Source organism: Pelophylax lessonae, assembly GCF_965119305.1.
Source record: "Pelophylax lessonae genome assembly, chromosome: 2".
NCBI lineage: Eukaryota > Metazoa > Chordata > Amphibia > Anura > Ranidae > Pelophylax > Pelophylax lessonae.
This window is the reverse complement of record NC_138769.1, coordinates 146,486,952-146,506,180: the sequence shown is the minus strand read 5'-3', so window position 1 is coordinate 146,506,180 and position 19,229 is coordinate 146,486,952. Positions and strand designations below refer to the sequence as shown.

General features: G+C 41.8%; 1 protein-coding gene across 4 annotated transcripts in view; it reads left to right on the top strand.

The window, feature by feature from the left end:
* The window catches only part of SGSM2 (small G protein signaling modulator 2), a 507,049-nt gene that overhangs the window by 191,691 nt on the left and 296,129 nt on the right, over nt 1–19,229 (top strand). For all 4 annotated transcript variants that reach the window (XM_082247004.1, XM_082247002.1, XM_082247003.1 and 1 more), the window contains exon 2: nt 7,799–7,874. In XM_082247004.1, coding sequence (XP_082103130.1) covers nt 7,799–7,874 — 76 coding nt within the window. The remainder of the gene's footprint in view (nt 1–7,798; nt 7,875–19,229) is intronic.

Sequence of the window (19,229 nt, the reverse complement as noted above, 5' to 3'; positions counted from 1 at the left end):
GTGACTTCCCGTGTGCCGCGCTCATGACAGAGGGGGACCCAGGTGAAAGTGGAAGACACATCATATTTGGAGTCCATTGTTTATATATCCAACAATTTATTTAATATTTAATATTTAATATTTATTATCACTGAAGGTTAATCACATGACAGCACGTGCACTTTTCTGGGTTTGATTTTATAAGGTTAGCGCAGTATACACACCCATTCACCTATCAATTTTGAGACTACTACCTGTTCAGTTAGTGTCTTTTGAATACTTGCAGCTTTCCCATATCTGACCTTTTACATCTTGGCACGAGTATTTTTATCACACATCATTTCTACCTTGTCTGTGCTTTGTATGTGTTAAAATACATATTTAAGTAATATACCACTCAGTACATAGCACTTTATGAATGGACAGGGAGGGATGTGGCTGTCCCCTATTTTTGGTTGTGGTCAACACAGCTGTTCATTCATTCATTAATTTATTTTTCCATCGCTCAGCTCCACCCAGAGTGCATGGTGGAGGGGGAGGGACTTATACCTGCTCGGTCAGTATAATAGTAGAGTCTACAGGACAATGGGCTAGCTTTGAGGAAGGGAGCATGTCTCCCGAAACACATCAGCGGTCCAAGCACTAGGACGTGTCCTTCTCCAAACAAGGGGTTGACATGTGATATGCGATTTTACTCTTCATGTTTGTGAGTATTTTTTGGGCTTTTTAAAAACTTTCCAAAGGTGTCAAAAGGTATTGCACTAGGCGTTTGAGCCTCCTTTATTGTCTGTTTTCACATATTTAAGTAAACCTGTCATAAGAAAACATAGGGGATGCCATTGCAGACCCCCTAAAAAATCTTAGTTGGCCACCTGTTATATCCTTCAAATGTCCCACTGTTGGTGGTCAGTGGGAGAAAAATGAGTGTTAGGGAAATGGTCTGGCTTAATTGATAAGTGGGAGCTATTGGTCAGTGGGAGAAAAAATTTCCAGCATCATTGGTCAGTGGGAGAACATACCTGCCATTATTAGTCAGTGTGAGGAAAAATGTCTGGCTTAATTGGTCAGAGGAAAAAGAAAAAATGGCCTGCATTATTTGTCAATGGGAGCAGAAAATGCAGAAAAGTTAGGGAAGGAAAAATTATGGATTACAATCGATGTAAAAAAGTGGTCAGGGGCCCTTCCTAATATTCAAAGACCAGATCAGTATTCCTTAATATTCAGACCTCAGGCCAGCCCCCTTAATCCATATTACAGACTGCCAATGAGCCCCTCTACAGACTTTAGATGAGCTCTATTTACAGTAGCTTTAGACCCCCAACTACTTCAGCCCTCAGATCATCTGTTTTTAAAGAACTTTTTGAACCCCTGGCCAGCACCTTTTCAGACCTCAGATTAGCCTCCTCCATCCTCCAAAACCACTTTGGACCTCAGACCAAGTACAATGCCCCAAAAAAAGGGAAGTCAATCACAGATGTTTCTTGTGTTCCTTAAGTCATGCGAAATTATCGTGTATTTGACCAGAGATAGGAGATTTTCTCTACTCCCCAGTACTTGCGCCAGTCCGATATCAGCATTGAACCCACCCAGTGCCCCAGTGTCTGGTGCTGGAATGCTCATTCTGGCACCAATGCCAGCACATGGAGTGTGCCCATGGGACCCTGGGATTTGGACAGTCCCGCAGAAATCATTGTTGGGGGGGGGTATGCACAGGATATAGCGGGAAACATTTACAACAGCTACTGGTATTTTATGTAAGCCATTTTAAATCTGACTGGTATTTCTGTGCAATCCATCTAAACATAAGTCAATCTGTGTTTGAGATGTAATGTATAATGTATAGTCTGCATGCACTGCGGTCAGATACAGGTCCAATGTCATTAAGAACAAGCAATGCACAACACTGGGGCGGGATCAGATCTGAAAATGTCAGAGAGGAAGCAAAGGGCAGAAGCATATATCTCTTTTCATGGGCAAGCAAGTGAAATAATAGCACAGCTGGATCTTTACCTTAGTCATTCACAGAAATGGAAAGTACAAATGTATTTTCTCTTTTCTTCTGCTTGCTAGCTCCTGTTATTAAAGCTGAACTTTCGACAAACCATCAAACACACAGATGCAATACATAAATGAAAGCTATTTTACCTGCCCTAGGATTACATTTTTGTTCATTTATTCCTAAAAGTTGCACAGCCCTACAGACAGCACAGCAAGCCTGGAGAGCTGATTATTCTCATGTATGGTTAGGTATTGCCCCTACCCCCAGTGAAGAACTTGCCAACTCATAAACTTACCTCTCTGTCACTCTACTCCCTCCATCTGTCAGCATATTCCTTGTTAGCACGTCAGCACTGCAGTACAACTAATTGGCTCCTTGTGCTGATTCTCCCTCTCCCAGCCTGAGCATTACTGTACAAAGGATTGCAAGAAGTTGAAACTTGCATGCTTACATTAGTTGCTTTTTAAAACAAATTCACTTAATGATTTTGTAATGAGCACATACCTGCATCATTTAGTGTTTTTTTTTGCCTGAGGTTCGCCTTTAATATGGCAGCATGATGCAGTTTATCTACCCTTTCAGAGTTAGCATAACTCTTGTCATGTTAAACAATGAGGGATGGGAGAAATCCATACATCACTGCTATGTGTTATGGCTTCCAGTGACTTACGGTACTTTAGACATTAGAGGGACAGTCCACTCAGACCTACCCCTGCCTTCCCCCAGGTGCTTACTTACTGTACCTTTCCACAATGGTGAAAGCCTCCTCTGGTATTTACATGGTTGGCAATAAACCTTCTCTGGTACTGGCCGCTCCTGTGGAGCAACTCCACATTGCTTTCATTGGGGATATACCCCAACACTAGAAACACTTGCAGTATGGCCCTATTTAAGTCTATGAAGAGGTACTGCACAGGTGTCTCATGCCAGAATTTAGGATGCAGGATGTATACACCAGATGAGGCCATCACTGTCATGTCGAGGTACATAAACACCTGGTTGCAGGAGGTTTAGCTTAGATTAGATTAGGGGGCTAGAGAGGATGTCATCCTTTCAACCAGGGGTCTTTAAACAAAGCGATAGTTTACAGTTCTTGGGGCTTTAGGGGGCCAGACAGTGGCTAATGGGAGTAGAAAATGCCCCTGCAATAGTGGGAGTAAACATTTCTGGAGGAATAGGAGAAGCAGGAGGAATAGTCCCCCACTGTTGGTATCAGTGGGAGGAATAGTGCCCCATCATTGGTGTTAGTTGGAGGAATAGTTCCCCAGAGGGCCAGATAAAGGCAAGCAAAGGGTTGCATCCGGCCCCGGTTGGAGACTACTGCTTTGGGGGCCGTTTCACAGCACATGCAATCCAGTTCGTTTTTTCTGCATCAAAAACTCATTGATATTAGGTTATATGGTTTTAAATGGCATAATTCACACCAGTGCAGTCAGTTCCAGTGCTTTCCAGAAAAAAGTAGAACTCACCAAAAATGCATCAAAAACGCGCATGCAGAAAAGCATCTGGAAGACATCCAGACTACGTTTCTATGGTGTGAACTCACCCTCAAACCATCTATTGTTTTTGTTTTTTTTTATATCACGCAGGAACTCTGGTAGTATGATATTTGTGCATGAGTTTCCGTGTCTTCACACTTACCATGACTATTATTTGGCAGTCCAACTTGCCTTGCTTCGATTTTTCATTTATTATATTATGAGGAATGCAACAGAGGGAGAGGAAACACCCATAACCAGATACCACAATGCCAAGATTATTGCAGAGCTTTATTAATATGGAGCCCCCAAAAGCACCCAGGAAAATATGAATATAGTAGGTGAATCTACCTCCAAAACTCCACCCGTAAATGAAAGATCAAATTTTGGTGCAGCTATGAGAATCCATCATGGAAGTAAAAAGATTTGTCCATGGAAATCAGCTTGTTAACCAACAAAACTAGATTTTTAGCATTGAATAATACAATAGTTTGAATTATTTCTTTGGGTAAGAAAATGTAAAAGTAAATTCCTTTATAAAACGTAAGAGCATTGTGGTAAGAGGTGGGGAAAAACTGTGTTAAAGGCTTTGTAGATTAATGGCGTTGAATGCAATGACACCACAGCTTACCCTGTCTCCTGTAAAGCATTTGATCTGACATTTTCTAGATATATATGTTTACCGAGGCAAACCCTGCAGGGTGTTTCTCTGTGATAAGTGTCAGGAAAAATATATTATCCATCCCTTTAACCATTCCAGAGATCAAATTCACAAAATAGTGGAGGGGTATTGTTTTCCATTATCCTTAAGGGAGGCCCATGCCTAGTAAATATGTAAGTAATTTACTGACATCTGTTTTCTATATTCTATGTGTTTTGTTACCTGACATTGAACATCAGTAGAAATGAGGATAGTGTTAATGATATGTTCTCTTAATTATCTGTTAACGAAGATCACAGTTTATAGTAAAATTGTGATCACAAAAAGAGGCTTGCCTTTGTCTTTTTAGGAGTGTCCGCTTGTATATTGATTACTTCTGCAGTTACCAAGAAACATAATTGGTTAATGAGTGTAGCTACATGTTTGTCAAAAGAGAACGAAATCCATGTAAGGTCTGCATGGCCTCATGGGAGTTTCTGCATAGGAAATTATATTACACAGACATCATTATCAGGTTCTGGCAAGGGGCTGGGTGTTTTCCAGACCTCGCTGTGCCATAATCCATATTCAACATTGCGTATTGTCACTCAGGTCACATTGGTGAGTTGACTACCCACTGGATATTTTCTTTAACGCAAACACTTTTATTGGGATATTCTACTCAGGGCTCATATCACGTCTTACTCTTCTTCTGCTCTATTAGTGGAAATGTAAAAAATACTAATAAGAGTAGAATCCAGCATATGGAATATGACTGCCTTGTGATGGACAGGGAAAGTCTTGCAAACACAGTATTCAAGAGATGTAGCAACCTGACAAATTATCCAATCCACTGGTGTCTTATACTGGATTATAAATTCTGGGTTGATTTACCATATAGTGAGGGATATTTTAACAGAAAAAATGGTTACTATGGGCAAGAATTCCTCTTTTGTCTTTGTGTGTACTTTAATTAGGAACTGTTTTTATTGCTCTGAGCAAACTATCAGATAAGGGTTTTTTTTTTTTTTTTTTTTTTTTAGGGTAACACAGACAATACTTATTTCAGACACTGTGGTGAATGGTTCCCAGTGCATGGTTCTGGCAAACTTTTGTGAAAAATATCACAAATCATACAAGCTGGTACTGCTGTAGCATTGCAATGGTATGGTATGGTAGGTTAAGTTGCGGTTTTACCACCCCAATCTCTACCCCATTAGCTGCTGAGGTGGACACATGCTGCAGCAGGAATTAAGCCCCCTGTTGCTTTTAGTGGGTGCTACTGCCTGCCAATCGTGGCCCTTTCAAGTAAATAGGGCAACTCTGCAAGAGCCCCCCAACTTCATGCTTCTATGGGTCCCAAGGGGTTAAAGCAGGTGGTGAGAAAGCAATGCAATGCTGCCTGCTTTTACACCTTGTTTGCTGTACTGCAAAAGGTTGCAGGGCACTTGCAGAGCGGCCTTATTTACTTAAATGGAAATTAGAAGTGTAAGACCGCACTCAGGATAGATGAAAACAATAATGTTCTTTATTCCTCAAAAATTGGTAGACAGACAGACAGTGTAAAGGAACAGACGTGTCCAAGGGGTTGACGCATTTCACGGCACGAACAGCCGCTGACTCATAACCACACTGTCTGTTCCTTTACACTGTCTGTCTGTCTACCAATTTTTGAGGAATAAAGAACATTATTGTTTTCATCTATCCTGAGTGCGGTCTTACACTTCTAATTTGCATATTCCCGGATGGCGGATCTGACCAGCACCGGGTTTGACTATTGCACCTGAGCGGCTCTTTCCAGTATCATTTACTTAAATGGGTCATGCTTGGCAGGTGTTACACCCACCAGCCATGACAGGGCATATAAGTCCTGCTGTGGCTGCGACCTGTGTCTGGCCACTGCAGTAAAGGGGGTTCGGTAGGGGCGGGGTTGTTCTGAGCCCCCTATAATGCTGCTTTCACACTGATGTGCTGCAGTTTGCTTTCACTGCAGGTGAAGTGCAATGCAGCTTCAACTAGTCTGGGTTAGCTGTGCTTTGCTTTAGACCAGGGCCGTAACTACAGGGGTTTCAATTGCAACTGGGCCCCATGCTTCTGTGTGGCTCCCCTGTACACCTGGATAGAAGGGGCAGCGGGGGCAGCATGTAGAGAAATCACTGTCCTTCTTTTTCCTCCTGTAGCTACAGGAGGAAAATGGAGGAGATTGGTTCCTCTGTATGCTGCCCCGCCACTCCTCCTATCCAGGTAACTTGTGTTCTGCTGTCTCTGGGCCCCTGTGTGCTCCCCTGGTCCCCCCCCTTCTCCACTGTGCTGCCCCCCCCCCCCCACTGTGCTCCCTTCCCTCTCCTGTGGGCTGCTGCAGGAGATGTGTCACAATAAGGAACCAAGAAGGATTCGGTAAATATGTAATTTACCAGCTCCTTCCTTTTCTGAATGGACAGAGTCATAGTCGGTGACATTGTAAAAAAAATAAAATAAAATAAAAAAAAATAATACAATTCAAGTACCAAAAAATAAAAACTACTGACACCAGTGGATGAACTTCCAGGATCGCAAAGGTCACACTTGTGACCAGGCCCTGGCATTCCACCAGGAGGCCCCAAGATGTCAGGAAGGGGGCCCACTGCAGAACTTGTGAAAGGGTCCCATTGCAGGACCATAATAAAGGGCCCCGCAATGAGAGTAAAGGGCCCCAGGATCAGTGGGAAGAGCCCCAGGCTTGAAGGGAAGGTCCCCGGACAGGGGTCTGGGGGGCCCTTCATGGTTTCTTGCACCGGGACCCCGAAGATTATAGTTACGCCTCTGCTTTAGACTTCTATTATATCCTGCAGGTGTTCACTTTCTGAAATTCAGGAGTTTTTGTGCACTTTCAGAAAGTGCACCAAACCTGCATTTTATAATAAAAGTCTATGGCTAAGCGCAGTAAACCCGCAGGAAAGCTTCAGGTACACTGCACTGCACCTGTGGAGTGGGTAAACCACAGAACATCCATGTGAAAGCAGCCCTCTACTATTATGCCCAGTGTATTGTTTCGCACTGACCTGAAGATCCCTTCTTTCCTGCTGCTGGCACCACTCTGGAGACTGCTAGTAGGGATAAGAGGTGGAGTGCAATTGGTATCACTTTGCATGGGATAAGAGCCAGCACTTCAGAGGAGTCATCAGCTTATGCAGCTCTTGCTCCCTACTACAGCTCCAACTTTACAAGTAGTCCTCTGCATTGCACGCTGCTTGATGGAATGGCAGTGATTATCAGCAAGCCCAGACCGCAATCTACCAGTCACCTGTCCATAATCAACAGGTTTCTGACCCCCCCACTAATGTGTAGCACCAATGCCAAGCATCAATGTGGGTCCAAGTTGTGCTTTGCACAGATGCCCTGTACAGTCACTCTCCGCTATTGTAAATTACCCAATAGTTAATTGAAATATCACTAACAATTCAGTTGTCTATCGGTAAATATTAGAGCAATGACAACCATTCAGATGCTTGTAATAGTTAGAACCTTCATTTAGAGGTGTTATTCATTTTTGGACTAACACATCTCAATTTGTATATCATTGAGACTTTTTAAATCATTTTTATTTTTTTGTTTATCTTTTTTGTGTATACATTTTGAACAATATTAATGCTGATATTAAATTTGTGTGCAGTCTATACATACAAGTGCCGAAGCTTCATATACACACTTTATGTTTTACAGGTAAAGCAGATAATGGAAGAGGCTGTAACTAGGAAGTTTGTTCATGAAGACAGCAGTCACATAATTGCTTTGTGTGGTAAGTGCATTTGGTTCATATTTAAAACTAATTGGTACAAAATGCACCTCTTTGAAAAAACTTGGGACCCCTGGATACAATATAGCTGCCCCCCCCCTTAAACAGAGGGGGAACAGTTGTCAACTAGGACCACATAACTTATGAGTGAACCCCGATTCCGTGGACATGGGCCTGGACACCGACCCTTTTTCACCGCTACTACTCCCTTTTACTAGTCATTTCCTACTGCTCTTTCCCTCTTTTCCATTCTCTCTCTCGACCCCCCCCCCCCCCCATACCTCTCCACTCCCCTCTCTTTCTATTGAGCTTTCTTTTTTCCTTTTTTTTTTTCTCTTTCTTCTCTTGTATGCTATAATGCTTATCACTAGGAATCTAGTGTCAAAGGACCACGGCTGGTTCAAGGAAGTCCTTGGCCATGGCCTCTGCCTCAGCTATGCACCCAAGTAGGTTTCCTGTGGAATGGCTGCTGGTAGACGCCTCCCCGGTCCATTATGCGATAATGGGGTTGGGGTCGGGAGGCCGCCTTCCCTCCTGGGTGCAGTAAGTCCCCATGTGGGCACCCAGACCAGGCACAGTTGAATGGATGGGCATGGGGAGCTATGCTTATGTTAATGTTGGAGCCAGTGTTCCACTGTTTACACTTTCTTATCTACTGTTTTGAGTGTACCATTTTATTACCTTATTTCATGGTCGTGGCCTGACTGTATTTTTGCACTGTTGTAACCCTTTCTTTTTTTTTTTTGGAAAACTCAATAAAAATATTGAAATATAAAACTAATTGGTTGTGGTGGAGTTGGTGGACCAGGCAGTGCAACATGTAAATTACCTTCACTGTGAGGGTCCTAAAGTCTCTCTGGATTCTGTGTCCGGCTGAGTGATCTCCCAGGTGTCAAGGGTGCCTCCTAGACATATATAGACCCAACACACAGTATGAGGGCACCAAAACGCATAATATAGCAGCTAGAATTGCATTGTATGTTAAAGTTTTACATTTGTGGTTCATGGTCATGAAGCTCAGGCTATGTAATCACTTCTTATGGACATAGAGGTCAGCTTCTGTACTTACCCCTGCCCAGTGTGCTTTTTTCAGTTTTTTGTAAACACCAGTGCCAAAGTTCCCTAAAGATGAGCTCTGCCAATTTTCTAATAAAGTTAGCATTAGCTTTATTTAGGTTGTTAGATGAACAGAGTTTATACCATTACACAGGAACCACCCCTGGAATAATGTATTGCTGTATTGGCAAAAGGGCTACATTTACCTCAATTGCTTACAATTAAAGTGGTTGTAAAACCCTTATATATACCCAGTGACGTGACTAGCCTCAATTGATACGCAGAGATTAAACAAATGGTCCTACATACTGTAAGTTGTACCTGTTTATAAGCTGTCCAGAATGTATACATCTTGCCTGAACTTTCATAAAGTAGGGAACAGGGAGCTGAAGTTATTCTCTGCAGTGCTCAGTGAGAGCTGATTGGAGGGAAGGGCCGTATACCCCCTTAACACAGCACACTGGAACAAAGCTGAGGCTTTCAGTTACAGACTGTGCGCTGGAGCTCCCTCCCATCCTCTTTTTTCTCTTGGTGTTAGGAAAACTTGTCAAAAGTGACTTGTGCAGATAGCAGAGGAACAAGGCAGCAAAGAGGTAGCAGAGAATGAAGCAGTAGAGTGAAGTGACACTTAGTGCTTTAGACAGAGACAAATTCGTACTATGGTAGACTATGCTTTGTTCATATTTCATGTCAGAGGATTACAACCACTCTATTATTGTTATTATTATTCAAGATGGTAATGTTGGATGTGAAGATCCGAGGAGTTTTTGTGAGCGTGACTCTGAGAAGTGTTACAGTTTTTGATATTCATTCTAATCTGACAGTGGTTGCACTGGGAATTTCGTTTTGTCTTCCTTTAGGACCAACCTTTTGTAAAAGATTAAACTTGATACACCTGTGTCTGTTGTCAGCCTAGTCTAATTTGCACTGAAAACAATACATCTTCAATCTTACTACTATGAACAATGTACATTTTGTCTCAGAAAATGGGAATGGTGCATGGAAGTATTCTCTTCTGAGAGATGTCTTTAGTTCAGCACCATAGACAGCTCACAAACAGTGCTATTCACTCGTGGTGAGTTAAATGATGTCCCCGTGGCGTTGTAGCAAGACTGTGTGCGATAGAGTGGTAGTTGACAGAAACATAACAAAACATTCTACCATACACTACTTTGCTAGTTAATGAGCTGCTTGCCATTTTTTTTTTGCCATTTTTCTGTATTAGACACACTTATATGGTTTCATCCGCGTTAATTTGGGTCTCTTGTATTTAAAGTGACACTATATGCTGGTTTAAAAAAAAAATGATATTCAAGTTTGTATTCTTAACTCAAAAAAGTACCATCTATTGTTCTTAACCCCTTCCATGTCTTCAAATTCCTTTTTACTTGCTGCTGTGAGTCTGTTACGTAGCCACATACCGAATAAAGCAACCGAATAAAAAGCAGCACTGCTAACATGCTCCTATCAGATATACCGGCCAATTCAAACACTGTCCATGTAGGGCTTAAATATAGATGCATCCATGATTAAGCCCTACACTGGTGAAACATGTTAAAAGGAGCTTTTTCTGATGAGTGGAGAACCAGCTGAAGCCATTTTGTGCTCTATTGTTTTGTGATTCACTATGTTGGTGTTCAGATCTGGGAACCATTTGTGGCTATAGGAATGTACCACCCTCTCTTGTTTTCTCCTGAGATGAACTAGGGTTTCTTTACTATGGGATGTGTAGTGAGCATAGGGCAGTACACATGCCCTCAACTAAAGTGCCCTGCTCATTCCAACCAAATGGAAGTGAAGGGAAAAGGAAAGGTGTGGCGGCTCATGGAGGACTTTACAAGGAGACAGGAAAACACAGTAAGGAACAATTTCATGAAAAAATTTGTACAGGGCCATTAAGTAGTGGATGTGTATGGATTATGTTTGAAGAATAAGTTTAATTTAGTGTCACTGTAAAGGAGGTTTGGACTAATAGCAGGAATACACGGTTCGAATATCGACCGATCGTTGGATCGCCCACCAACGAAACAGCGTTCGTTGGTCGAAATCGTCGCCAACATTAACAATCGAAAAAAATCTTTCAAAGGGCAATCGATTTCATACGTAGTGTTGACATTTCACTTACAAGTTGAAGTGATGTAGTGTGTGTGTGACCTTGTAGCCACGCCCTTCCTCCCAGCACAAACGTCCTATGTTAAAACCGTATATATATATTTTTGCTGACATTTCTTTTGCCTTGTTTATTTGGAATTTTGCAATAGTGTTTACGAAACTTCGTTTTTGAACACTGCTTCCGGGTCGCCAAATATTTCCGCTCATGCGTGATAATGTTCTATAGATTTTTCTATTGACGACCTTCACACCAACGAATAGAAAAGCGTTAGTTCGCAAACGATACGACAGAATTTTTCAATTTTTTCAATCCATCTTTTTCGTTCATAATATCGATATCGGAGTACTGATTGCTGGGCATCAACGAGTAGAAAATCGGCCGATCGTTCGCTGAACAAAAATTTTCGTACAATTTTCTTTTCGTGTATTCCTGCCATAACTTCTGTATAAGCTTGCTCTCTATTAAAGTAGATCTAAACCAAATCTCATAATTTTTAAAACGGTAATGATATTCCAAAAGTTGTTTTCAATCCTTATAAATCTACAATAATCATTAAAATAATACCCAGTGATCCTGCCACGAAGGTCCATGTTCAGACAGGTTCTGTTATGTAGCAAATTAAGGTCATCCAGTTAGGTTTTAGAACTAGCTTATACAGTGCCTTGCGAAAGTATTCGGCCCCCTTGAACTTTTCAACCTTTTGCCACATTTCAGGCTTCAAACATAAAGATATAAAACTGTAATTTTTTTTGAAGAATCAACAACAAGTGGGACACAATTATGAAGTGGAACGAAATTTATTGAAAATTTCAAACTTTGTTAACAAATAAAAAAACTGAAAAATTGGGCGTGCAAAATTATTCAGCCCCTTTACTTTCAGTGCAACAAACTCTCTCCAGAGGTTCAGTGAGGATCTCTGAATGATCCAATGTTGACCTAAATGACTAATGATGATAAATAGAATCCACCTGTGTGTAATCAAGTCTCCGTATAAATGCACCTGCACTGTGATAGTCTCAGAGGTCCGTTTAAAGCGCAGAGAGCATCATGAAGAACAAGGAACACACCAGGCAGGTCCGAGATACTGTTGTGTAGAAGTTTAAAGCCAGATTTGGATACAAAAAGATTTCCCAAGCTTTAAACATCCCAAGGAGCACTGTGCAAGCGAAAATATTGAAATGGAAGGAGTATCAGACCACTGAAAATCTACGAAGACCTGGCCATCCCTCTACACTTTCAGCTCATACAAGGAGAAGACTGATCAGAGATGCAGCCAAGAGGCCCATGATCACTCTGGATGAACTGCAGAGATCTACAGCTGAGGTGGGAGATGCTGTCCATAGGACAACAATCAGTCGTATACTGCACAAATCTGGCCTTTATGGAAGAGTAGCAAGAAGAAAGCCATTTCTTAAAGATATCCAAAAAAAGTGTTGTTTAAAGTTTGCCACAAGCCACCTGGGAGACACACCAAACATGTGGAAGAAGGTGCTCTGGTCAGATGAAACCAAAATCGAACTTTTTGGCAACAATGCAAAACGTTATGTTTGGCGTAAAAGCAACACAGCTCATCACCCTGAACACACCATCCCCACTCTCAAACATGGTGGTGGCAGCATCATGGTTTGGGCCTGCTTTTCTTCAGCAGGAACAGGGAAGATGGTTAAAATTGATGGGAAGATGGATGGAGCCAAATACAGGACCATTCTGGAAGAAAACCTGATGGAGTCTGCAAAAGACCTGAGACTGGGACGGAGATTTGTCTTTCAACAAGACAATGATCCAAAACATAAAGCAAAATCTACAATGGAATGGTTCACAAATAAACATATCCAGGTGTTAGAATGGCCAAGTCAAAGTCCAGACCTGAATCCAATCGAGAATCTGTGGAAAGAACTGAAAACTGCTGTTCACAAACGCTCTCCATCCAACCTCACTGAGCTCGAGCTGTTTTGCAAGGAGGAATGGGCAAAAATTTCAGTCTCTCGATGTGCAAAACTGATAGAGACCTACCCCAAGCGACTTACAGCTGTAATCGCAGCAAAAGGTGGCGCTACAAAGTATTAGCTTAAGGGGGCTGAATAATTTTGCACGCCCGATTTTTCCGTTTTTTATTTGTTAAAAAAGTTTGAAATATCCAATAAATTTCGTTCCACTTCATGATTGTGTCCCACTTGTTGATTCTTCACAAAAAAAATACAGTTTTATATCTTTATGTTTGAAGCCTGAAATGTGGCAAAAGGTCGAAAAGTTCAAGGGGGCCGAATACTTTCGCAATGCACTGTATAATTGCTATATATACCTCAGTGCTCAGTCCCATTTGAATAAAAACCAAACACATATAGTGGAGATCTCTGTTTTATATTATGTCAGAATTACTCCCTCTGATTTGAACCTTCCTCATTAGTAATACATTGATGAGGTGCTTTCTTGTTTTCCCTTTATTCTATAGGAGGATGACACCCTGGTAAGTTACTCCTCTGCTCTGTTAATAATATTCACTTCTTATGGGTGGGGGGGACAGAAAGGTGAGTACATCCCACATTCATAGTGTCAGAAATGGAAACAGCACTTAACCATTGCATTTTCTACAGTTTCTCTGATCTCTGCTGCATACTAATCTTTCTTTCCTACCTTAATTAATGACTCAGACAGTGCTTTCACAGCACAGAGTACAGATTGTACCTACACCATGCTTATACAACAGAATCCTAATCAGTTCCGAATTACAATAAAAGGTACCTAATATAGGAATAAAAAAAGACAAAATATAACAATGGAAGCTTTAGTGAAGAAAATGAGGAGACACAATAAGCTTTTTAAAGTCAGTTTGCTGGAAAAATATAGAGCCATGGTTAATATTTTAGCCATTTAGCAATTTGGTGGATAATGGAAAATAAACACTACATGCAATATACCACATTTTTCTCTGATTTGCATTTCTGCAAGACTGGTATGAAATGAATTTACTCCCTGGTCAGCTCTCACATCGACTGTTCCCAACTCCCTTCATAATGGCCTATTTTTATACAGGTCATCCCTCCTTCAGTCTATCATGACTGCTGCTGCTAGACTTTCTGAGCAGAGATGAGTTCTATCCAGATCAGTCACTACAGCCAGTAGGCCAAGAGCAACTGTACCCAAATCCCACATACTAGAGCAGGGACAACCTGTTTGTCTTTAGCGAGGGATCCTGCAGACAGTGACATCTAAAGTACATTGTACCTGGTGATCTCAAACAAGCAAATGTACTGTCGGTGCAGCACCTATTCCCTGCGCTCTGAGTGGTGCAGTCCTCTATCCAACCTGACTGTAGACTTGTAGATGAGAACAGATGACACAGCAACTTGATAATACTTCAGCCTTGCAGCCCCTCGCTGGACCAGGGTGGTCCGGAAACACTATAAACGACAACAAACACAAGGGCACACCAGCCTAGTGCATTATCTTTTAGACAGGTTTATTAAAATAATAGATTAAAAATACTCACAAACGAGTTTCTTGAAAAAAAGCACATCAAATAGATATAAAATCCTCAGCAACAAGATCAGGATTGAATCGTCCCCTGAAGCTGTGCAGGCTTACGCGTTTCGAGGCGGCGCCTCTTCTTCAGAGCCTGAAGAGCATGTCTAGACACATGCTTTATATATGAACAATGAACAAAGACTCAGTGGGTTCAGTACAATTAGGTGGAGTCCCTCCCACTCCAGGGCGTGTGCATGAGGTACCCACCCACAAACTATCATCTATCAAGGATGGAGTCATACCCCCAGAGACTAGGGAGGACACAATCATATTTAAATACATGTATTGTATAAGTCGCGCTAAATTGAAAAAACAAACAAATAAATGTCCAACTGTTTAAAGTCCCAAATATCATAAGGTGACTAGTGATGTATGAGAATCTTGTGCTGCTTCCAAAAGATCCCGTAGGAATTGTGCTTACCAGAACGGCAATTTTAAATTGCAGAATTCATGTGATGAGATGAGTTCACGTGCCCAGGTGATCCAATGGAATTCGATCACCATTCGGCGGCTTTACATCCTTCGCTACTTTTTCTTCTTTGTTTGTAAGTACACTACCTTATGTGAATAAATCTGTTGGAAGTTTTTACACTATTGGTGCCTTCTCTTTCCTTTATTGGCTGGTCTGGCGTTGTACCCTGAGAACCACAGCGGCTCAGCTTGCGGCATTAGGGGGTCCTAGAGGCCACCTAGGCACAACAAGTGGTACATCGTGGTATTTATCAGTGATTTGCCCGGATTGTCATTGGGACCCTGAGGTTACCTCTCCATTGGGAAAATATACCAAGTGTTATCGAGCATTTTTCTTATGGTCTGGTAAGAGGCTTTATACGCTCTTGGGTGGCTTGCTGATATTGGTGCATGTGGATTCAATGTTCTGCTGACTTTTCATTTCCATCTGATTACTATTTTTCCTCCACATGATACACGACCATTATATCGGGAGTTCCTTGCGCTAGAATTCCATTGGATCACCTGGGCATGTGAACTCATCTCATCACATGAATTCTGCAATTTAAAATTGCCGTTCTGGTAAGCACAATTCCTACGGGATCTTTTGGAAGCAGCACAAGATTCTCATACATCACTAGTCACCTTATGATATTTGGGACTTTAAACAGTTGGACATTTATTTGTTTGTTTTTTCAATTTAGCGCGACTTATACAATACATAATTTTTAGGGGTGTGGTCACACTTGAAGTCGCAGCTCACTACCTGTCACCTTTAGCGCGGTTACAACCTTCTTTTTATCCATATTTAAATACATAAATGGATAAAAGAATAAAACTCTGGTAGAAGCTGAATGGTTTGGCTTATATAAACCTGTTGCAGTACACAAATAGTTAACACTTATGTATAAAAAATTGTTATATGTATATACATGCGCACATACATATATGTATATATATATATATATAAAAATATACACACACATACACACAGAGAAACACCGGTATTGGCTGAGATGGAATTGGAGAGGGAGTCTTTGTTCATTGTTCATATATAAAGCATGTGTCTAGACATGCTCTTCAGGCTCTGAAGAAGAGGCGCCGCCTCGAAACGCGTAAGCCTGCACAGCTTCAGGGGACGATTCAACCCTGATCTTGTTGCTGAGAATTTTATATCTATTTGATGTGCTTTTTATCAAGAAACTCGTTTGTGAGTATTTTTAATCTATTATTTTAAACCTGTCTAAAAGATAATGCACTAGGCCGGTGCACCCTTGTGTTTGTTGTTGTTTACCTGATGATCTCGCCGGCATGGTGCTCTACAGATCTGAAGCAATGATCCTCTTGGAGGGAAATCGTTTTCCTGAAGGCCCTGTGGGGCATTCCCACTGTGATGGGTAAAGTTTGAGCCTTATAGGCACCGCAGCATGGACTGGTAAGTGCCTCTGTGTTTGTTGAGTTGTGGCAGCCCCCCCTTACAATGTTCTCTCTGTGTTAGCTGTTTTAGGGCATTTGATGGCATCAGGATACGTGTGTACCCCCATAGGGTGATATAAAGGCTGTGATAGTGTTTAAAAGTGGTGGGTTAGTCGGTCATTTTGTGTCCTATTCACTTCTTTACGTCTTCCTTGTCCAAACTGTTTAACAGCATCCACCTGATATTTCAGCCATCTTGCCTTCCACTACCACTAAACAATCTAACTTTTGTCCATCGGGGCACAGAAAGTACAGAGGTACATGCATTTTTGGGGAGTACTCTAACCCTTTAATGTTTTGACAAAGGTTGACACTCCTGTCACCTGAGTGGCCGCTTCTCACTGGGTTACAGGAACATCATCCCACAACAAGCCAAGGCTTCTCACAGGCAGAGAGGTAGAGAGAAAGACACTGGTGGCTCTCAGATTTCTTCATCAGTTACAGCATTTCCCCTGTAAAGTTTGTCCTGTAACAGTTCCCCTATGGGTCAGAATACCTGCCCTTCTCTTGTATACCCACTGTTTCAAGGGCACAATATTCCTTTTCCATTGTGTCCAGGCAAGCATTTTCTGCATTTCTATACAGCAAGATCAGCTCTCAGGGGTTCTTATCAACCTGGAACACCTGGGTGCAAACGTGGGCACTCCCCCCCCCCTCCGCCACTCTTCTTTTGTGGGAGGATGAAGCATTGGAGAAAGTTCCTCTGGAGGACAAGGAAGAAGAACTGGAAGCCATGGAGATTAGGAATCATATTTCGATGAGTCCTCTCAGGAGGGACCTCAGGGTTGAGGGCTGTCTCAGACACAAAAGGCAACGGTGGATTTCCTGCTGGATGCAATCCACTAGCCTTAAGTTGCAGCTATCTGAATCTTCTTCCCCTTAAGTTCATGGCTTTCTGGAATTGGATCAAATTCTGGTGACACTGTGTTTCCCAGACCTGTAAGTTGTAGCCCCAGTGTCTACCAGCAGGTGTCTCAGCAGCCAGCAGTTTATAGCAATTGATCACCTGCTTCCGGCTGCTGGGAGGATATTCAGTGTCTCCTATGCTACTCCATCTTGCCTCATTGTTCTGCCTGTGTGCCCCATGTTCTAATCCTTGATTCTGATCCTTCTCCTGCCTGGTTGAACCTGCTCCCCTGTCCTGACTTGTTCCCTGCTCCTCCTGCCTGATAATCTGTGCATAAATCTGGCTCTGTTACTGATAAAACCTCTTCAGTCTTACACTGCCTTTTGTATTTATTGTATTATAGTATTTGCTAGTTAGGTTTTCTGTCACTTAGGTATTTTGTCACTGGATGTATGCTTCACTTATATCTTTATGTTTGCTGTATCTTCTGTTTGCTGGTGTTTGAATACATTTTGTTTCACTACTAATAAAGCTTACTTAATCATATACAGTATAGTCTGGTTTCAGTTTCCTAAATGTAACTACACACAGGGCTGCTGTTAGAAATTGCGGGGCCCCGTACAGACTACCAGGCAGGGCCCCCCAAGAAAATATTAAAGATATATTTAGCTAAAATTACAACAAAATCACTATTAGCAGACACAAATATAACATAACTCGCATAATTCCTGCTAAATCTAAAAAAAAAAAAACGATGTTAAATAAAAAAAGAAGATGAGATGAGAAAAATATACAGGCTGGGCTGTTGGAGTTCAGTGATCAGAGAGACAGAGAGAGAGAAACAAAGTTACAATTTACAAATAAACTCCTGAGCAGAGATAAGTGCTGGGAGGGGCCCACACAAGGGAGGGGGATTAGTGAGGGACAACTGTCTCTTTCTCAACAGATAAAAGCTGATAGCAGGGAGAGGGACAGTTCAGATTCAGGTGCTGGAGGAAGATTTCTGTATTTGTTGTCCATCACTAATCCCCCTCTCTGTGTGGGCCCCCCTGTGTGCTCGGGCCCCCTACAAGAGGGCTGGTGGCCCCCCCTATCAGCGGCCCTGGCTACACAGATTTGATCATCCCTGCTATTGGATGCCTGCATATGGTATCCCTGACACTGGGTCTGGGTCCAGGTGGCACCCATAAATTACAGTATGTTACAAATCCTTTAGCATGATTCTTGCTTATGTATACTGGATGGGTATTCAGCTTTTTATGGCTATAGTTACTCATTAAGAAAATCTCCAGGGATTATTTTTTTTTTATTTTTTTAAAAGATGGCAGGATGTACTGTATATGTACTGTGGTAATTACACTTTCCTCCATGCTTCCCTTACTGAAATACATTGCTTTAAATACCCTGCACAATGACTTGGTTAGCCAATTACTTTTAAACTCTGTGCATTTTTCCATTTGAAGTAGTCAACCTAATAAATGCCTATGTGGCCTACCAGTTCAATTTACGCAATGTTCAGGGACCAGAAGTATACAGCTAAGGGCACGGTTGTGCTCACAGTGCTGTAGTCAGCACAGAACTTTATATACTGAACATTTATAGTCCTAGTCCTTTCTGAATCTAATCCCTGGAGTTCTCCTTTTAATATAGCATAATAAGGTATCTGATGACTGCTGTGGAAATGTCTGTTTCGATGAACAGTTTATTGCTGACGGGTGTTAGTGTGGGCCTCTTATTCACATTGTTAAGTGGTTTGTTATTCTGATGACATTGACCTGTCGGTGTACACAGGTCTGCGTAGTTATGGTAACCCACTACTTTCCGCTCAGTGTAATGGAAAATGGATCATTTTGCTGGGCTTGTTCTGTCCATCAGAGCCTACAGAAACCCT